This window comes from Cervus elaphus, chromosome 23 (assembly GCF_910594005.1).
Source record: "Cervus elaphus chromosome 23, mCerEla1.1, whole genome shotgun sequence".
NCBI classification, from domain to species: Eukaryota; Metazoa; Chordata; class Mammalia; order Artiodactyla; family Cervidae; genus Cervus; species Cervus elaphus.
The window spans coordinates 7,320,733-7,338,366 of NC_057837.1; the positions used below are offsets into that span (position 1 = coordinate 7,320,733).

At 38.6% G+C, this 17,634-nt stretch overlaps 1 protein-coding gene across 1 annotated transcript in view; it reads right to left on the reverse strand.

Moving 5' to 3' along the window:
- The window catches only part of SEL1L2 (SEL1L2 adaptor subunit of ERAD E3 ligase), a 109,787-nt gene that overhangs the window by 24,077 nt on the left and 68,076 nt on the right, over positions 1–17,634 (reverse strand). Inside the window, exons 6-12 of the mRNA XM_043883788.1 lie at positions 12,174–12,227; positions 11,689–11,748; positions 11,518–11,599; positions 10,150–10,304; positions 9,451–9,507; positions 1,215–1,283; positions 1–78 (exon numbers count right to left, since the gene is read on the reverse strand). Coding sequence (XP_043739723.1) covers positions 1–78; positions 1,215–1,283; positions 9,451–9,507; positions 10,150–10,304; positions 11,518–11,599; positions 11,689–11,748; positions 12,174–12,227 — 555 coding nt within the window. The remainder of the gene's footprint in view (positions 79–1,214; positions 1,284–9,450; positions 9,508–10,149; positions 10,305–11,517; positions 11,600–11,688; positions 11,749–12,173; positions 12,228–17,634) is intronic.

The following is a 17,634-nucleotide window of genomic DNA, read 5'->3' on the forward strand; positions in this document are numbered from 1 at the left end:
CTTACTAGCGGCCATAGAAAAGTATTTGAAAGCAGTAGCATTATTTTGTGGTGCTGCAGCATTTCCTTCTAAATACATCTACAAAAAAAGAAACACACACACACACACAAATAAAAAGATGTAAAAACTAAAGATTTCGAGGGCGATGAAAATGTTTTAGAACAACATCGAGGTGATGATGGCACAACACGTTGAATGTAGTAAACGTCGCTGAAGCACACACTTTAAAATGGTTAATTTTATGTTATTTGAATTTCTCCTCATTTTTAATAAAAGGAAAAATTAAGGATACAATCTAGTACACACACTGTAGAGTACCCTCACCTAAGGGTGAGAAAAGAATCCTATTGGTGTTTTTTTCATGTTCCCTTGCATCTAAATTTACTGTATGTAGTACTTCTGGAAGCCGGGCACTTGTCCCCATGGTTACTGATACAGACTGGCTGTGGGAGCCAAGGGCAGTGCGCAGGGGAGTGAGCGGTCTTGAAAGGAGAGAAGGGGCCTCTCCAGAGGAACCTTCCACAAAGGCTCCTCCCATCAGCCAGGGAGGACCTGGTCCTTTGGTCAGTCTGGAGCTGGTTCTCCTTCCAGGGACAGTGGGAGGAGGCACCGCACTGGGGGGAGGTCTCTCCCAGGGTTTGATGTACAACTAGATCAGATCTCCTGTTATACGCCAGGGGTTCATGGGGAGGGCTCTGAGTTACGCTCAGCCAGGAGCCCTGGGCCACCGGTACTTTCAAAGACTGCTTTGGGGTAAGGAATAGTTAGGGAGTTTGGGACTGACGTGTACACACTGCTATGTTTTAAATGGATAACCGACAAGGACAGAATGAATAGCACTTGGAACTCTGCTCAATGTTATGTGGCAGCCTGGATGGGAGGGAGGTTTGGAGGAGAATGGATACATGTATGTGTATGGCTGAGTCTCTTTGCTGTCCACTTGAAACTGTCACAATATTGTTAACAGCTATACTCCAATATAAAATTAAAACTTAAAAAAAGACTGCTTTTGGTACCCCAGATAAAGACCACTATTGTATGGGACTTCTTCCCAAACTGTCACTTCAAGAATACCTCTGTCAGTTTATAGCTGAAGGCCCTGCCTAGCTGCTTTCATGAAAAAGGTGGGCAGACCTATTACCCTACACTGGTTCAGTTAGCTGTACTACTAGGTTTTAAGAAATGAAAACTATTGATCAAGATGAAGCTTGTACCTTTCCTATAAATGCCATAGCATTTGCGCTCCCAGCTTTTGCTGCCTTTAAGAAGTAGTATAATGCTTTCTGGAGAGAAAAGGAACAGCATTACTGACAGTTATAAACATATCCTGTAAAATAGCTTTTGCATTAAATTTTATTTCATTTGACATGCATTAAAAAATATCTGTGAAATGCCTACTTGGTTTAAGGCACTCACTACTCCAAGTGCTATTTCAGTCATGAACCTGAAGAGTGGGAGATGAATATATATTTCATACATACAGTTTTAGAATGTGAAGGCTTGTTTTTCACATTTGGAAAGGCATCATGGGCATGTTGCTTTGTGGAGGAGAGATAAATCCCAGCTGTAGAATTAAATACTCCATTATTTTTAAAAAACTACACTTGTATGTTGACAGTATGTACTTAATGTGTAAGACAGTTTGTGTAACTGGCAGAATTGGATATACAGCATCCTAATGTTTACGGTGCAGGGGGAATAAGACCAGACATGCCTGGTTGCCTACTAGGACCAGGTCTCTCTGCAGAGGTGACCTCAGGCCAATTCTTTCCAAAGAAAATCAGAGGGGGCCAGCAAAACCTGACTCTCTCTGGGTCATAACATTAAATGAAATGCTCAGTCTAAATGCACGGGAGTGGACCTGTCTCTTGCTGCCTCATTCCTCAGGCCTCCTCCTAAGTTCTCTTCAGAGACTTCATGGAGAATTAAAGAAATAAGTCCCAGGAATGAGAAATGAAGACACGCTCCAAAGTGTCTTAGTAGGACACAACTTTCCTCTCTTTAAAAAGCCTTGACTGATTGTAAGGATCTGCAATTGATGGGCAAGGATCTGCCCCTTCCCAAAGAGAAGAGAACGCTTAAGGAAGAAATCTAGGTAGTTCTTTTATATGTAAATTTTCTCTAGAAATATCGGCAACTTATTTGAGAGCTGTACACATTATGTCCACAAGTCGGTCTGCCGTGGACATAAAGTAAACACAAAAGCCACCATCCTGGACCTCATCACGTCATGGATCCATTCATCCACCCATCCTTCTCCTCTTCACTTATCCTTTCAAGATCTTGACTGATACCTGCCATACGTATGGTAATATGCTAGGTATCACAGGTGATTTATAGGTGAACAAAACCCACTGTGCTTACTTTGCTTCTTAGCAACACTGCTGTGAAAAAGTATACGTAAATAGCAATGACAATAAGTGAAAGGTAGAATAAAAGGAACACTAAGAAGAATTAGAGGGGTTTAGAATAACAGAAATTGTACCTAGTTCTTTTAAGCAATTTATAAGATTTTTCTTCCTTAATCTTCAAAACGGCACTGTAAAGAAGGTATTACTAATATCTGAGCTATTTAGTGACAGTTGGAGTCAAGAAGCCAATATTGGCATCCTGCCAGCAGCCTAAATCCAATTCCCATGCACTTGGCACTCTGCCTTCATGGTTTAAAGAACAAGGGCTCATATGATAAAGGTCACACAAAAGATGGAGAGGATTCACCACACACAGGGCATCAGAGGCTGAGGGAACAACACGAGCAAAGAATGGAGATGGGACTGTCCAAAGTGTGTCCAAGAAATAGTCGTTACTTCAGTATGGCTGAAGTAGAACATTCAAAAGCTAAGATGTGCTAAAATGTGATGGGACAATATTATTAACAGGCTAAGGACTTTTATTTTGTTTGGTTTAAAAATAGAAACCAGTGGAGATTCATGAGCACATGGGAGTGTTGAAACAAATGCTGCTGAAAATGTCTGGAATAATATAGGTGTCAGTTGGATAGGAGGAAATTGTAGCAATGCATGATTTACTATACCAGTTACATATTGGCAAATAAATCAAATGTATGATAAAATGTATGATTTACTAATCACATTTATCAAAGAACATCAATATAAAAAAATATTTCCTATGAATATCCCTGTTGAACCAAGACCCAAATATATCCATCGAGAACCATAATGTGTGCAAGTCACAGTATAGCTGGCCTTGTTTCCTCATTCATGTTCTCCTCCTCTGTGCTCTTGGGCACTCTGTCTTTCCCCATCATAGCATGCATCCATTGATCTAATTATCTGCTTAGTTTTCTGTTTCCCCCAATGTTGAATCCTCTGTACTTAGCACAGTGTCTACTGTATATTAGGCAGTCATAAAATGTTTCTAGGATGAATGAATGAGTGAGTGGATGAAAGAATAAATTTGTTAATCTCTAAAACAAAGGGACTGAATTTTAATCTTTATGGTCCCTTCCAGCTCTAAAATTATGATTTTATAAACTTATTTTCAAAGTCCAATTTTAGAATTTGGGCTCAAATATTTGTCATTAGAGAGTTACTCTGTGGGAAACTAAATTTGAACTGTTAAAAGAGAATAACCTATTCCCCAGAAGCAAATAAGAATCCTGGAGTTTTTCCCCATCCTTCAATACAATGAGCCCATAAAGACCAAAAACTGAGGATCTAATTTCTCCTTCTACTTTCCTTGCTTACTTGGCATCTCAGTTCTCTTTAATTTCTCTTTACATTAACCTGCCTTTAATGTTGGGCTTCCCAGGTAGCTCAGTGGTAAAGAATCTGCCTGCCAATGCAGGAGATGCATGTTTGATCCCTGGGTGGGGAAGATCTGGAGAAGGAAATGGCAACCCACTCCAGTATTCTTGTCTGGAAAATGTCATGGACAGAGGAGCCTGGCAGGCCACAGTCCATAGGGCTGCAAAGAGTCAGACATTACTGAGCACACATGTCTTTAAAGCTATTGTTTCAACTGCATAAACATTTACTAAACACTCTGTGAAAGTATCTGGCAAGCTACTTCAATGGTCATGCATGGGCCAACCTGCATTCTTGTTCTCAGAGTCAAGTATTCATCCATCCATTCATCTATCCATCTGCTGTGGCCTGCATATTTTGGTTCCCCTGCAAATCCATATGTTGAAAACCTACTACCCAACGTGATGGTATTAGGAAGTGAAGTTTCTGAGAGGTGATTGGCAGAGTCCTCATGAATGGGATTAGTGGGCCTTGAAAAAGGCCCCAGAGAGCTAGCTTGACCCTTCTGCCAGGTAGGGATATAAGGAAAAGCCTATAAATTGTAAGAGGGTCCTCACTCAAACATGGTGGCACCCTGATCTGAGACTTCCAGTCTCCAAAACTGTGAGAAAATAAAGTTCCATTGTGTATAAGCCACCGAGTACACAGTATTTTTGTTTTAACGGTTCAAACAAAAACACGATCCATTCATCCATCCATCTTTCAAATATTTACTGAGCACCTACCATCATATTTTACTGATTATAAGATGTATACCCCCTCATCTCTCATTTTAATCAGGACATTTTTTACTATCAATGGCATCATATAATTTATATTGGCAGTGTTTTCTCTTGCTCAGTAAAACATAATGTGTCTTATAACTGATGGTGTCTCAGGATGAAATATAGTGTGTCTTAGGCATTATGCTAAGTGAAGTTTTATTATTTGAATGCACATCTGTCTTTTTATTTTAACTGAAAATGATTTTTCATTGTTCTAAGAAAATCCCTAGTTTAATCAGTTTGCAATGTTTCCTCTAGAATGACATGCCAAGAAAATGTTTTGTTCTAAAAACATTTGGGAATACTTCTTTTATCTCCGGTTCTGTAAAATACTCTTAAAAGGGATAGCATTAGCTCTCTTCTTTTTAATGGATGGCAGAGTGGACAAAGCAGTTGCCTTTACATATTTGATATTATTCCTCTGTTAGGTGTAACTTAATTATGCCTTAGCTACTTTAATAACATGCACCAAAACACCCAGTTTTTCCTAATCCAATTCATCCTGGGCCCGTATATATTTAGAAATGCAAATAACATTAAAATGTATGTAAACAAATTCAAGACAATGTAATCAAGAATTGCATATACAATACTTCCCAATAATTAAGAATCTTGTGCAGAGGAGATGGTGAAAGTGTTGCCTATAGTGACAACTCATGAGAGAAATTAGTTCGGTCAAACAATGAGGAGGGTGAAAACATCAATCTAGTCATTTCTAGATATTTTGATTTTTAATTTGCTGGACAGTGCTGGGACAGGACTGGGAAAGGTCAGTTTTCATTTCAATGCCAGAGAAAAGCAGTGCCAAAGAATGTTCAAACTACTGCACAATTGCATTCATCTCACATGCTAGCAAAGTAATGCTCAAAATTCTTCAAGATAGGCTTCAACAGTACATAAATCGAAATCTTCCAGACGTTCAACCTAGATTTAGAAAAGGCAGAGGAACCAGAGATCGATTGCCAACATCTGTTGGATCATAGAAAAAGTAAAAGAATTCCAGAAAAAAATCTACTTCTGCTTCATTGACTATGCCAAAGCCTTTGACTGTGTAGATGACAACAAACTGTGGATAATTCTTAGAGAGATGAGAATACCGGACCATCTCACTTGCCTTCTGAGAAACTTGTATGAAGGACAAGAAGAAACAGAACTGGACATGGAACAACAAACTGGTTCCAAATTGGGAAAAGGAGTATGCCTCAAGGCTATATATTGTCACCCCACTTACTTAACTTATATGCAGAGTACATCGTGTGAAATTCTGGGCTGGATGAAGCACAAGCTGGAATCAAGATTGCTGGGAGAAATATCAATAACCTCAGATATGCAGATGACACCACCCTTATCGCAGAAAGCCAAGAGGAACTAAAGAGCCTCTTGATGAAAGTGAAAAGGAGAGTGAAAAAGCTGGCTTGAAACTCAGTGTTCAAAAAACTAAGATCATGGCATCTGGTCCCATCACTTCATGGTAAACAGATGGGGAAACAATGGAAACAGGGACAGATTTTATTTTGGGGGGCTCCAAAATCACTGCAGATGGTGACTGCAGCCATGAAATTAAAAGACGCTTGCTCCTGCGAAGAAAAGCTATAACCAACACAGACAGCACATTAAAAAGCAGAGACATTACTTTTCCAACAAAGGTCAAGGCTATGATTTTTCCAGTAGTCACATATGGATGTGAGAGTTGGACCATAAAGAAGGGTGAGTGCCATAGAATTGATGCTTTTTGAACTGTGGTGTTAGAGAAGACTCTTGGGAGTCCCTTAGACTGCAAGGAGATCCAACCAGTCCATCCTAAAGGCAATCAGTCCTGAATATTCACTGGAAGGACTGATGCTGAAGACGAAACTCCAATACTTTGGCCACCTGATGCAAAGAGCCGACTCATTGGAAAAGACCCTGATGCTGGGAAAGATTGAAGGCAGGAGGGGAATGGGACAACAGAGGACGAGATGGTTGGATGTCATCACCGACTTGATGGACATGAGTTTGAGCAAGCTCCAGGAGATGGTGAAGGACAGGGAAGCCTGGCATGCTGCAAGCCATGGGGTCACAAAGAGTCAGGCATGACTGAGTGACTGAACAGCAACAAGCAGGCATCACTTATATTTATAAAGAGCCTCACAATAATTTTCTTTGGTGGACTAAAACAGCATACTGGCTCAAGTGGTGATTCTTAGGCTGAGAAATAACATCTAATTCTTAGGATGCTGTCATTCATTTATTCAGTACACAGTAAGTAACTAATACGTACCAGGTACTGATCTAAGTATAGGACACACATTAGTGAATAAGATGGATAAGAATTCACATTGCACTGCAGGAGGACAGTTAACAAGCCAAGATCAGTAAAGTACAAGGAATGAGAGGGTCTAGAGAAAAATAAACACAGCATGATAGGATAAGCGATTAAAAAAAAATGGTAGAATTGATCAAGAAAATCCTCTCTGAGGAAGTAAGATTTTAAGGATAAGAAGCTAGCCATGGGGAGATCTTCCCACTCCTCTCTGCACATTCCACACTATTCCAAGTTGATTTTGTTGCAGCTAAGCTGTGGCAAGTTGCAAAAATAGCCATAATACTTTGCAGGTCTGCCTATTAAGAGAAGTTCTTTTTCCTATTCTTTCAATGCTGGCTGGCCTTGTGACTTACTTTGACCAAAAGAATATGGCAGAATTGGTTCTGTCAGTTCTGACCCTAGGCCTCAGGAGACTTTCACTATTGCATTTGTAAAACATTTGACTGCCATGTAAAAAGCGTGGGCCTGCTGGCTGAAGGATGAGAGCATGTGGAGAGACCAAGTCATCCTAGCTGCCATGGACCAGGCCATCATAAATCAGCCAGCCCTGGTCAAAACTCTAGCAAACTATAGATGTGGGAACAAGCCCAGCCAAGATCAGAAGGATTACTCAGCTGAACCCAGCCATAACTACTGACCTGCCAAAATCATGAATTAAATAAATGGTGGTTGTGTTAGGCTACCTAAGTTTGGGGATGGTTTATGATGGCAGCCTAAGCTAACTGGTAAGCCAATGAATCTTGAGGTCTGATGCCTTGACGGGAATCCTTCATCCAAGTTCAGGTTTCTTTAGGCTAAGGAAAGCAGGAAGGATCAGCTTGTGCTTGCCCAACTGCTGGGATGGTTCTGGAATTAAACCAGTCTTTTTGAGATGTCTGGATGGGAAGAATGGGGCCCAACCTACCAACAGAAAATTAGAAGTAACCTGAGTGATTACATCATTCCTTTTTCTTGCTTTATGAATAAGGAAACTAGATATCAATGGCTAATGTTTTTTAAACTTGTTTCTTGTTTTTGCTCAGGTCAAGAGTAAGTAAGTAAGTTTTAACTTGAGTTTAAGTAAGTTGTAATGAAAGGAGCACAGGCTTTGAATACAGAAATACTGAGTTGGACTTTTACTGCTTAACACTCCTACTACCTAGCTGTGAGATTTGAAACAATTTACGTCATCTATCCAGCCTCAGCTTCTCATCTGTAAAACAGAGCTAATGCGTGTGAATGAGCCCACAGCAGAGCTTGTCTGGGCCATTCAGCTGAGGCCCGACTGCCTAGCTGTTGCTGCTAGAGCACCAGACTCTTCTACTGCCAGTCTCGGGACTGCACCTCCTTCTCACCTGGAGGCAGCTATAGCTCCCATCCGGTGTTCATGCGGCTGCAGTTGAGTGGAAGTGCTTAGCTTTGTGGGGTTTTATATACTCTACAAAGGTTAGGGGGCGTTCTGTACAGGCGTGGTTTTGGTGCCGTCACAATCAAATTCTGTCTTTATGGAAAATGGGAACTTCTTCCCAGTTTTGCATCTTGTAGTTAGCAGAAGAAACTCATTACAGGCTGAAATCTGATGTTGGCATAATATTGTGAATCCAGAAGTTCTCACCCAAGAAGCTAAAACCTTAGTTGAAGACCTTCAGTTGAGCTGTCCTGGGATGGATGCATATGTTTATTTCAATTGCTACCTATTTTATTACATTTTATAAAGCTAACTTTGACATTTACCTAATGCATACAGTACCTCATAGAAAACAAATTATAGTGCCAAAGATACATTCATAAAATAACAATATAAAGTGAAATAGAAAGTAATAGCAGTTCAGATTTTTATGTAACTGCTGGAAAAGTAGTTATTTCTATTGCTTAGCCATTGGGATTGAAGTAGAGCAAATACTCCTTTGAGATGGTGGGCACATGGCTCCTATAAAATGACAAGGGTACAAAGTCATCTTTTAAGAAGAATCTCAGTTACTTCCCCAGATGTGTGGGGACCTAGGACCTTAAAACTACAATCAGGGTTGAGACAAGACCTCGTCCAGGGGCTTTGGCATCTCACTGAAAAGGATCCTGTGTAGATTAAGTTTATTTTCTTTTTTCTCCACCATATATTTGAATTGTTAATTAATCATCTAACTTCATTGATATAAAGTAAGGTTAAGCAAAGCGATTGAAAGGAGCTTTACAAATTTATAAAGAAGCTTAATAATATACCCAAATATGTTGGAAGCAGCCTCTCCTCTGATTTAGCTAAAGGGGGTTGAGGCTGGTCCTCAGGCTCCTTGGCAGGAAACTCCCAGGTGGACTTGCCACAGCTGGCCTTAGGGGAGAGAGTGTGTCCTCCCCACCCAGCCCCAGGGCAGCTGTGAGTTTGGGTGGGAAGCTGGGGGGTTCAGTGGGAGCCCGGAAACTCCCTGCCCCAGCTACTCTTTGACAGTCCTCTACCCCTCTGTACATAGAGGCAGGTAGAACAGTGCTTTCTCCACCGAGCTCTGTTCTGCTTCCGAAGCTGGGAAGCAAGTCTGACAAGGGAAGCCGCGGTGGGCTTTCCCCAGCAGCTCTTCCACCCACCCTCAGCTTCTTACCCCTGTCCTCCCACCCACATGACTCAAGCTTGAGATGGACTTACATAGTAATCTTGATCCAGGCCTTTCCTCCCAATTAGATGCAACTGTCCGAGAGATACCTAGAAATGAGGAGTTTTGGAAAATGATTTTCGCAGTAGTATTCATTTTAACAAAGAAAAAGGGAAAAAAATCACCTGATGATTTTACTATAGTACATCGATCCAGTTTGCTGCAGTTAGTGTGTCTTAAAAAAGAGGCAGGAAACTGTTTTATTGGGTAAATGGTTGACGTTGGGTGTGCAGCTTCTTCAGGGGCAGGAAGCTGGCCTGATGATGTGCAGCAATACCCAGGCACACTGGTGACCTTAACTTTTGGCTCTCAAAGGTCACATAAATGATGTCCCATTTCTATTCTCATTTCCAAAGACAGGCTGCTTCTGGCTCCTGATAAGAGTTCATTCATTTTAAAACCAACATTTATGGTACCTTTTTTCTATAATTACAATCTAGGTATTTTTTTTTAATAAGTTTTTTAGGAGTAAGTGCCAAAAAAAAATGCCATTACTATGGCAACTGGCTCCTTCATAAGCTATAAGAAACTACAAGTTAGGGAACAAAAAAGGAGCAGAACAAAGAGGAGGGAGTTCTCTTCCCTTTCCTATTCAGGATGGGGCATTGTTGTTAACCCTTCTAGGACTCAGAGAGAACCAAGCCCTTTGTGATTAAAATGTTCAAAAATTTAAGCTCATCTGTATACATTACTTGTATCTGAACATCTCCTCTTTCTGCCAAAAATTTATAGTACTGGTATATGTCCCAATCCAAAATCTCACTGTTAGAACTCAGATTTTCAGGTCTTTCAGTTAGTCTCACTTTTTCCACTGGAATACCTTCACTTTTTTCCAATTTATCAGCGACTGTGAACAGAAACAAGTCAGAGCAATATATAACATTCATCTTAGAGCAAGCACTATTAGGCTTATTCTCTTTAAATTATGCCGAGATCAGGTCTACTAACAGAAAAGAAATATACTTAGGAGACAGAAATTTGCTAATTTTGTTTATTTGGTTCTGAGAAAAGTATAAGACACTACCTATTCTTTGTAACCAGTATAATCATTGTATCAATATATGTCAGACCCTACTGAAGACCTTAGCCAGGCAGACTCGGGATAGATGTCGGAAGAAGGCAACCAACCTTTCAATCACTGACTTTTTCTGGGCATCCTGAAACTACAATATAAGAGTAAGAACTGCTTCTTATTTACTTCCTTTGGATAGTCTGAAAGTAAACTGTAAATATGCTTGAGTAAACCTAACAAAACAGCAGTTTGAAATATATATATATATATCAAAAAATTTCAGTTTCATTAAGCACATAAAAACATCTTGATATATAAAGCATCTTAAATTCAAAAGCAGTTTTTTTCTCAGATCCTAATCATGACAAAGATGTAAATTTAGATGTTATTATGATTATAGAAACTAAGCAAATGAACTTTAGCTTACTCACTTCTTAGACTTTTATTTAATACTCTATTTTGCAGTCCAGTTTAGTGATGTTGCATGTGGAAATATTACATGCAACTTTGAAAATTCTAGAAATATATAATTAACCTCATGCTCTGGTTTTTTTTTTTTTTTTTTGTAGACAAAGGATAGGGTAATAGAATAATGGTTACTTGAATTGTTCTCAAATGCAATGATAGAGATTGCCAATGTATGTATCTTGCACATACATTGTACAATGTACGTACATCCATAGCTTCAGGAATTTTTTAACAAGGCATCCTATATTTGAAATGTTTGAATTATTGAAACTACTCAATATTTATTGATATTATATTTAAATTCTCAGTTTAAGGAAAGAAGATCACAGGATCAAGTAAAACAGAATTATTTGGAGACATGAGCTGACAAAAATAAAAGATGAGTACAATCATTTAGAACTTTTTGAAAAGTAACTTAAGAAATCAGAAACTCCACATTGTATGGAAAGAACTGTATTATAACTGATGTTAAAGCACAGTCTTTAAATAACTTTCATAAATATTTCAACTAGTATTGATTTATTTTTTTAATTTCTTGGTAAGTCTCTTTATCTTAAAATAAACTATGTGGATTACTCACTATAATCTGCCACTTTCTTGTAATGACTTAGGGCAACTTCACAATTCTGTAGAACATTGATTCCTGACAAATATCTGTACCCCTAAAACACAGGCATATAAATTCTTAATATTCTGACAATGCTATATTTATAACACACTTATTTGGGCTCAAGAATATTTAATTACAAACCAAAATCATCTGCGACATCATGCTTCCTCCAGCACTTCCAAAGGTATAATATATCAGTGCCTAAATTTAAAAAAAAATTATTTGACATCTAAATTTGAAACTCAAACCCCAAAACTGCTTTTTTATTCCTAGCTCAGCAATGAACCTCCAACTACTCCCATATAAATCCCAAATTTCATTCTCTTCCTCTTTAAAGATGGCTGCCATTCACTGAGGGCTTATGCAGTCCTGAAGTTTGTGAAAAGGTGATTGTACATGATATTTCCTTAAAACATCACGAAATCCCTATGGAGTAGATATTATCTGAAACTTTATAATATGGAACATTAGGAAGCTAATGGCATTCGGGCCCTAACCTTCTCTAACTATTGAGCTACGCTGTTACCTACCACTCCAGAGTGAGCCCTTCACTCAGAGTAGACTGTCTATTCAGTGTCCTTTAAAGAAATCTTTTGTTCCAAAAAGAAAAACTAGAATGACTTTACCTTAGCTTGGTTGTATTCCATTCCTATTCCATAAGAAGACAAAAATCCTAAGGCCTAAAGCCCAAAAGAAAAAGAAAAATTCAATAAATCCATTTATTTTAGAGTTATTACCAACATTAGTAAGTACTATTTTAAATGTCTGCTCTATAATTACTTGTGTTGATAACTTATTTCTTATAGTATAGCAAGTTGCATTATTATACTTTTGCTAAGGCGGCGTGAATTTAGAAAAGGTAACAATAATGGAAGCTTTTTATAATACATGTGGAAATAAGCTAATACTTACTGAACTTTAGAATAACTATAGTGATAAAATAATATAAGCCAATGCTCTGCATGTATCTGCCTTTTTAGAATTGTAAAGACATTTTTCTCCAATATGTTAAAATTTGAATTTGAATATTTTTCTTCATATTTTAAAAATAAAATGTGATGGATATAAAAAGCTTGAACAGGAAAAATTATATTGAATAAAAAGTCAAAGTCTAAACACAGATCAAGATGGTAGAATATGGAGGCCTTGTTCCTCCAATGGAGCCAAAATATACAGTCCAAAAAGCCTTTATGAGAACTCAAGAAACCAGTTAAGAAATCACTGTTACCCAGTCAGGCTCACAGCAAAGAACGGTCCATTGAAATAGGTCAGAAAAGCCATTTTATTTAATCTGCAATCACTCCTCCCCAAGCCAGCACAGCTTGGTGTGAGCAGGAAGGAAAGAGAAAAACGGGATGGGAATTCTGACTTTCAAGGAGTAGCTGATCAAAGATCTGACTTTCATCTCATCTGATTTACAGCACTGGCAGAACTGGAATGCTTTAGATGCTAGGGACCTCTAAGCAATAAAGAGAGCTTAGAGACTTGTTGCAACACTAGAGAACCTACACTACCATCGACTGCAGTACTTAAGGGACATGAGCAAACCGAACATTATATTACATATAACAACATGGTAATACATATTGTGGGAGTCACAGAGGAGTGAGAGAAAAAGGGGCAGAGAGATTATTTTAAGAAAATTTGGCTGAAAACTTCCCAAACCTGAGAAAGGAAATAGGCATCCAAATTCAAATTCAAAGAACTCCAAGGCTATGGTTTTTCCAGTGGTCATGTATGGATGTGAGAGTTGGACTATAAAGAAAGCTGAGCACCAAATAATTGATGCTTTTGAACTGTGGTGTTGGAGAAGACTCTTGAGAGTCCCTTGGACTGCAAGGAGATCCAACCAGTCCATCCTAAAGGAGATCAGTCCTGGGTGTTCATTGGAAGGACTGACAATGAAGCTGAAACTCCAATACTCTGGCCACCTGGTGTGAAGAGCTTGACTCATTGGAAAAGACCCTGATGCTGGGAAAGATTGAGGGCAGGAGGAGAAGGTGACGACAGAGGATGAGATGGTTGGATGGCATCACTGACTTGATGGACATGGGTTTGGGTGGACTCGGAGTTGGTGATTGACAGGGAGGCCTGGTGTGCTGCGGTTCATGGAGTCGCAAAGAGTCGGACACGACTGAGTGACTGAACTGAACTGAACTGAAGTAGGATGAACTCAAAGAGCCCAATGCCAAGATATATCATAATCAAACTATCAAAAGTCAAAGACGCAGAACACTAGATTCAGCAAGAGAAAAGACTTGTCACATACAAAGACATTTCCATATGATTATGAGCAGATATATCAGCAGAAACATTACAGGGTAGAAGGGAGTGGGATGAAACATTCAAAATGCTGAAAGAAAAAAGCTATCAACCAAGAACACTATATCTGGCCAAACTAATTTTAAAAAATGAAGAAGAAGTATAGAAATTCCCAGGTAAACAAAAACTGAGGGAATTCATCAACACTAGAGCTGCCTTACAAGAATTGCTAAAGGTGTTCAAGTTGAAAGAATGTTAGACATAACACAAAAGCATACAAAAATATAAAACTGTCTGGTAATAAATATATAGACAAACACAGAATCATATAATAATGGTGGTGGATAAGTCACTTTTAATTCTGGTAGAGAATAAAAGATAACTATAACTAAAAAACTATGCTAGTGGATACAAAATATAAAAAGATATGATTTGTGTCACTGATAACATAAAATGTGAGGAGAGCAGAGTATATGTGATTGAAGTTAAGTCAATATCAATTTAAAATAGATTGGTGCAGTGGTAAAGAATCTGCCTGTCAATCCAGGAGATGCAGGAGACATGGGTTCAATCCCTGGGTCGGGAAGATCCCCTGGAAGAGGCAATGACAACCCACTCCAGTATTTTTGCCAGGAAAATCCCATGGACAGAGGAGCCTGATGGGCTATAGTCCATGAGGTCACAGAGAGTCAGACACAACTGGACAACTGAGCATGCATGTCATGACAATAAGATGTTTTATGTAATTCCGAGAGTAACTGCACCCTGGAGAAGGGAATGGCAACTCACTCCAGTATTCTTGCCTGGAGAATCCCATGCGCAGAGAAGCCCAGCAGGCTATAGTCCATGGGGTCACAGAGAGTTGGACACAACTGAGCAACTAATACACACACACAAAGAGTAACTACAAGGAAAATACCTGTAGAAAATGCACCAAAAAAACGAGGAGGGAATCAAAGCATGCCATTACAAAAAATAAATGAAAGACAGAAGAAGGCATCAAGAGAGGAAAAGAAGGACAAAGTAACTATAAGACAAACAGAAAATAATGAACAAAATGGCCGTAGTGAGTCTTTCCCTTTAAGAAGTTACTTTAAATGTATATGGATTAAACTCAATTAATAGACATAAAAGGCTGAATGGATAAGAAAACAAGACCCAACTTAATGCTGTCTACAGAAGATTTATTTTAGATACAAAAACACACATAGTCTGAAAGTGAAAGAATGGAAAAAGATACTCTATGTAAATTGTAACCAAAAGAGAGGGATGATCACACTTAGACAAAATAGACTTCAAGTCAAAACTGTCACAAGAGATAAAGGATATTGTGTAATGATAAAAGGATCAATTCACTAGGAAGATATCACCATTTTAAATATATATGCATCTGAGAGCAGAGCACCCAAATACGTGAAGCAAACACTGACAGAGTTGAAAGAAGAAATAGACACTAATACAATAACAGTAGGAGATGTTAATTCCCCACTTTCAAAACTGGATAGAACAACCAGACAGAGATTAATAAAATTTTCTTTGTCCACAGATGACATAATCTTATATGTAGAAAACCCTAATGATTTACAAAAAACTGCTAAAACTAATAAATTTAGAAAAAGCATAGGATGCAAAATCAACACACAAAAATAAATAGATTTTCTATACATTAACAATGAACATTCAGAAAAGGAAATTAACAGTCTCATTTTCAATAGCATCAAAAACAATAAATACTTTAGAATTAACTAACCAAGGAGGTGAAAGGCTTGTACACTGAGAACTATAAAACATTGCTGAAAAAAATCTGAAAATACATAAATAAATGGAAAATATCCTATGTTTATGTATTAGAAGAAATAACATTGCTACTTTATATCCGGAGGGATTAGATTTAGTGCAACCCCTGTTGAAATCTCAATGCCATTTTGCAGAAATAGAAACAACCATCCTAAAATTTATACAGAATCTCATATGTAAACTCACAAAATAGCTCATCTATCTTGAGGAAAAAAACTAAGCTAGAGGCCTCACACTTCCTGATTTCAAAATATATTACAAATTAGAGTGATTCAAAATCTGATGGTACTGGCATAAAGACAGACATATAGGCCAATGGAACAGTGTAAAGAGATCAGAAATAAATCCTCATATATATGGCCAAATGAGTTTCAACAAGGATGCCAAGGTATCGGATGCTTCTGAGAAAACTGCAATCTGTTCTTTCAATTCTGAACATTAATGTTTCTTTTCCAGTTACTGTGGCTGGTGTAACAAATCACTCAGAAACTTGGTGGCATAATGACCATTTATTATGCCAAGGATTCAGTGGGTCAGGAATTCGGCCAAGGTAAAGTGGGGATGGCTTTTCTCCGATTCATGATATGGGGACCTTAGTTGGAAGACTCAAAGGCTGGAGTTGCCATAGTCTGAATTCTGGTTCATTCACACGTTTGGCAGTTGATTCTAGCTGTTGGTTGAGATCTTATCAGAGGCTAACAGCCAGAACAACAACATGGGACTTCTTCTATCACATGAGCTTCTCCAAGTATGGTGACTGTTCCAGGACTGAGCACTCTGAGAGCGAGAGCCAGGCAGAGGGGTATCCTTTTTACGACTCCGCCTTCAAGGTGATGCAGCGTTACTTCCAGCAGACTCTCTTGTTTGAAGTAGTTACAAGCCCGCCTGAAAGCAGTCTTAACCACTGGACTGCCAGGGAATTCTCAACCCTAGTATTTTCTGACAAGTTCTTTGCTATCAGATAGGATAAGATATTTCAATATCATCTTGTACATTTTTTGCCCCACACCTGGAATTTGAATTTTCCAAAGGAGTTGGCTTCTTTTCAGTGGGAGAGGATGTCTATTGTTTAAGAATAATTCCTTTGTGGGGGAAGAATGAATATCTAAATTTAACTTTTTATTTCTTGGTTATCAAATTAAGAGATGTATATGTATTAAAAATTAAAATTCTAATACTTCTGAGGGCTTAAAATTTAAACAGCAATGCCCTGCTCCTTTCTCGGAAACTCCCGATTTTCTTCATAGAAAACTACTTTTAATTATTTTGGCTGTTTTTTTCTGATAATTACCACCATTATGACTCCTGATAAATTGCTACTACTTGCTGCTAATTTATATTTTTCACACATTTAGCTATAGATTTGCTACATGATAGATAAAAATTTAGGTCATCTACATGACTTTCTTCTTTTTTCTTCTTGTTCCTCTTCTCGACAGAGTCATAATATTATTTTTTGTCAGAACATAATTGTAATAGTCTGTTTTGATGTTCCTAATATTTTCAAGCTTCTGCTCATTTGTAAGTTTATCATTCCTATCACCATTTTAGAGGTTCATTCCACACTCTTATGCATATCATTGGTAATACACTGTTCTTTCCATCAGTTCAGTTCAGTCACTCAGTCGTGTCTGACCCCTTGCGACCCCATGGACTGCAGCACATCAGGCCTCCCTGTCCATCACCAACTCCCAGAGCTTGCTCAAACTCATGTCCATTGAGTCGGTGATGCCATCCAACAGTCTCATCCTTTGTCATCCCCTTCTCCTCCTGCCTTCAATCTTTCCCAGCATCAGGGTCTTCTCCAATGAGTCAGTTCTTTGAATCAGGTGGCCCAAGTATTGGAGTTTCAGCTTCAGCATCAGTCCTTCCAATGAATATTCAGGACTGATCTCCTTTAGGATGGACTGGTTGGCTCTCCTTGCAGTCCAAGGGACTCTCAAGAGTCGTCTCCAACACCACAGTTCAGAAGCATCAATTCGTCAGCACTCAGCTTTCTTTATAGTCTAACTCTCACATCCATACACG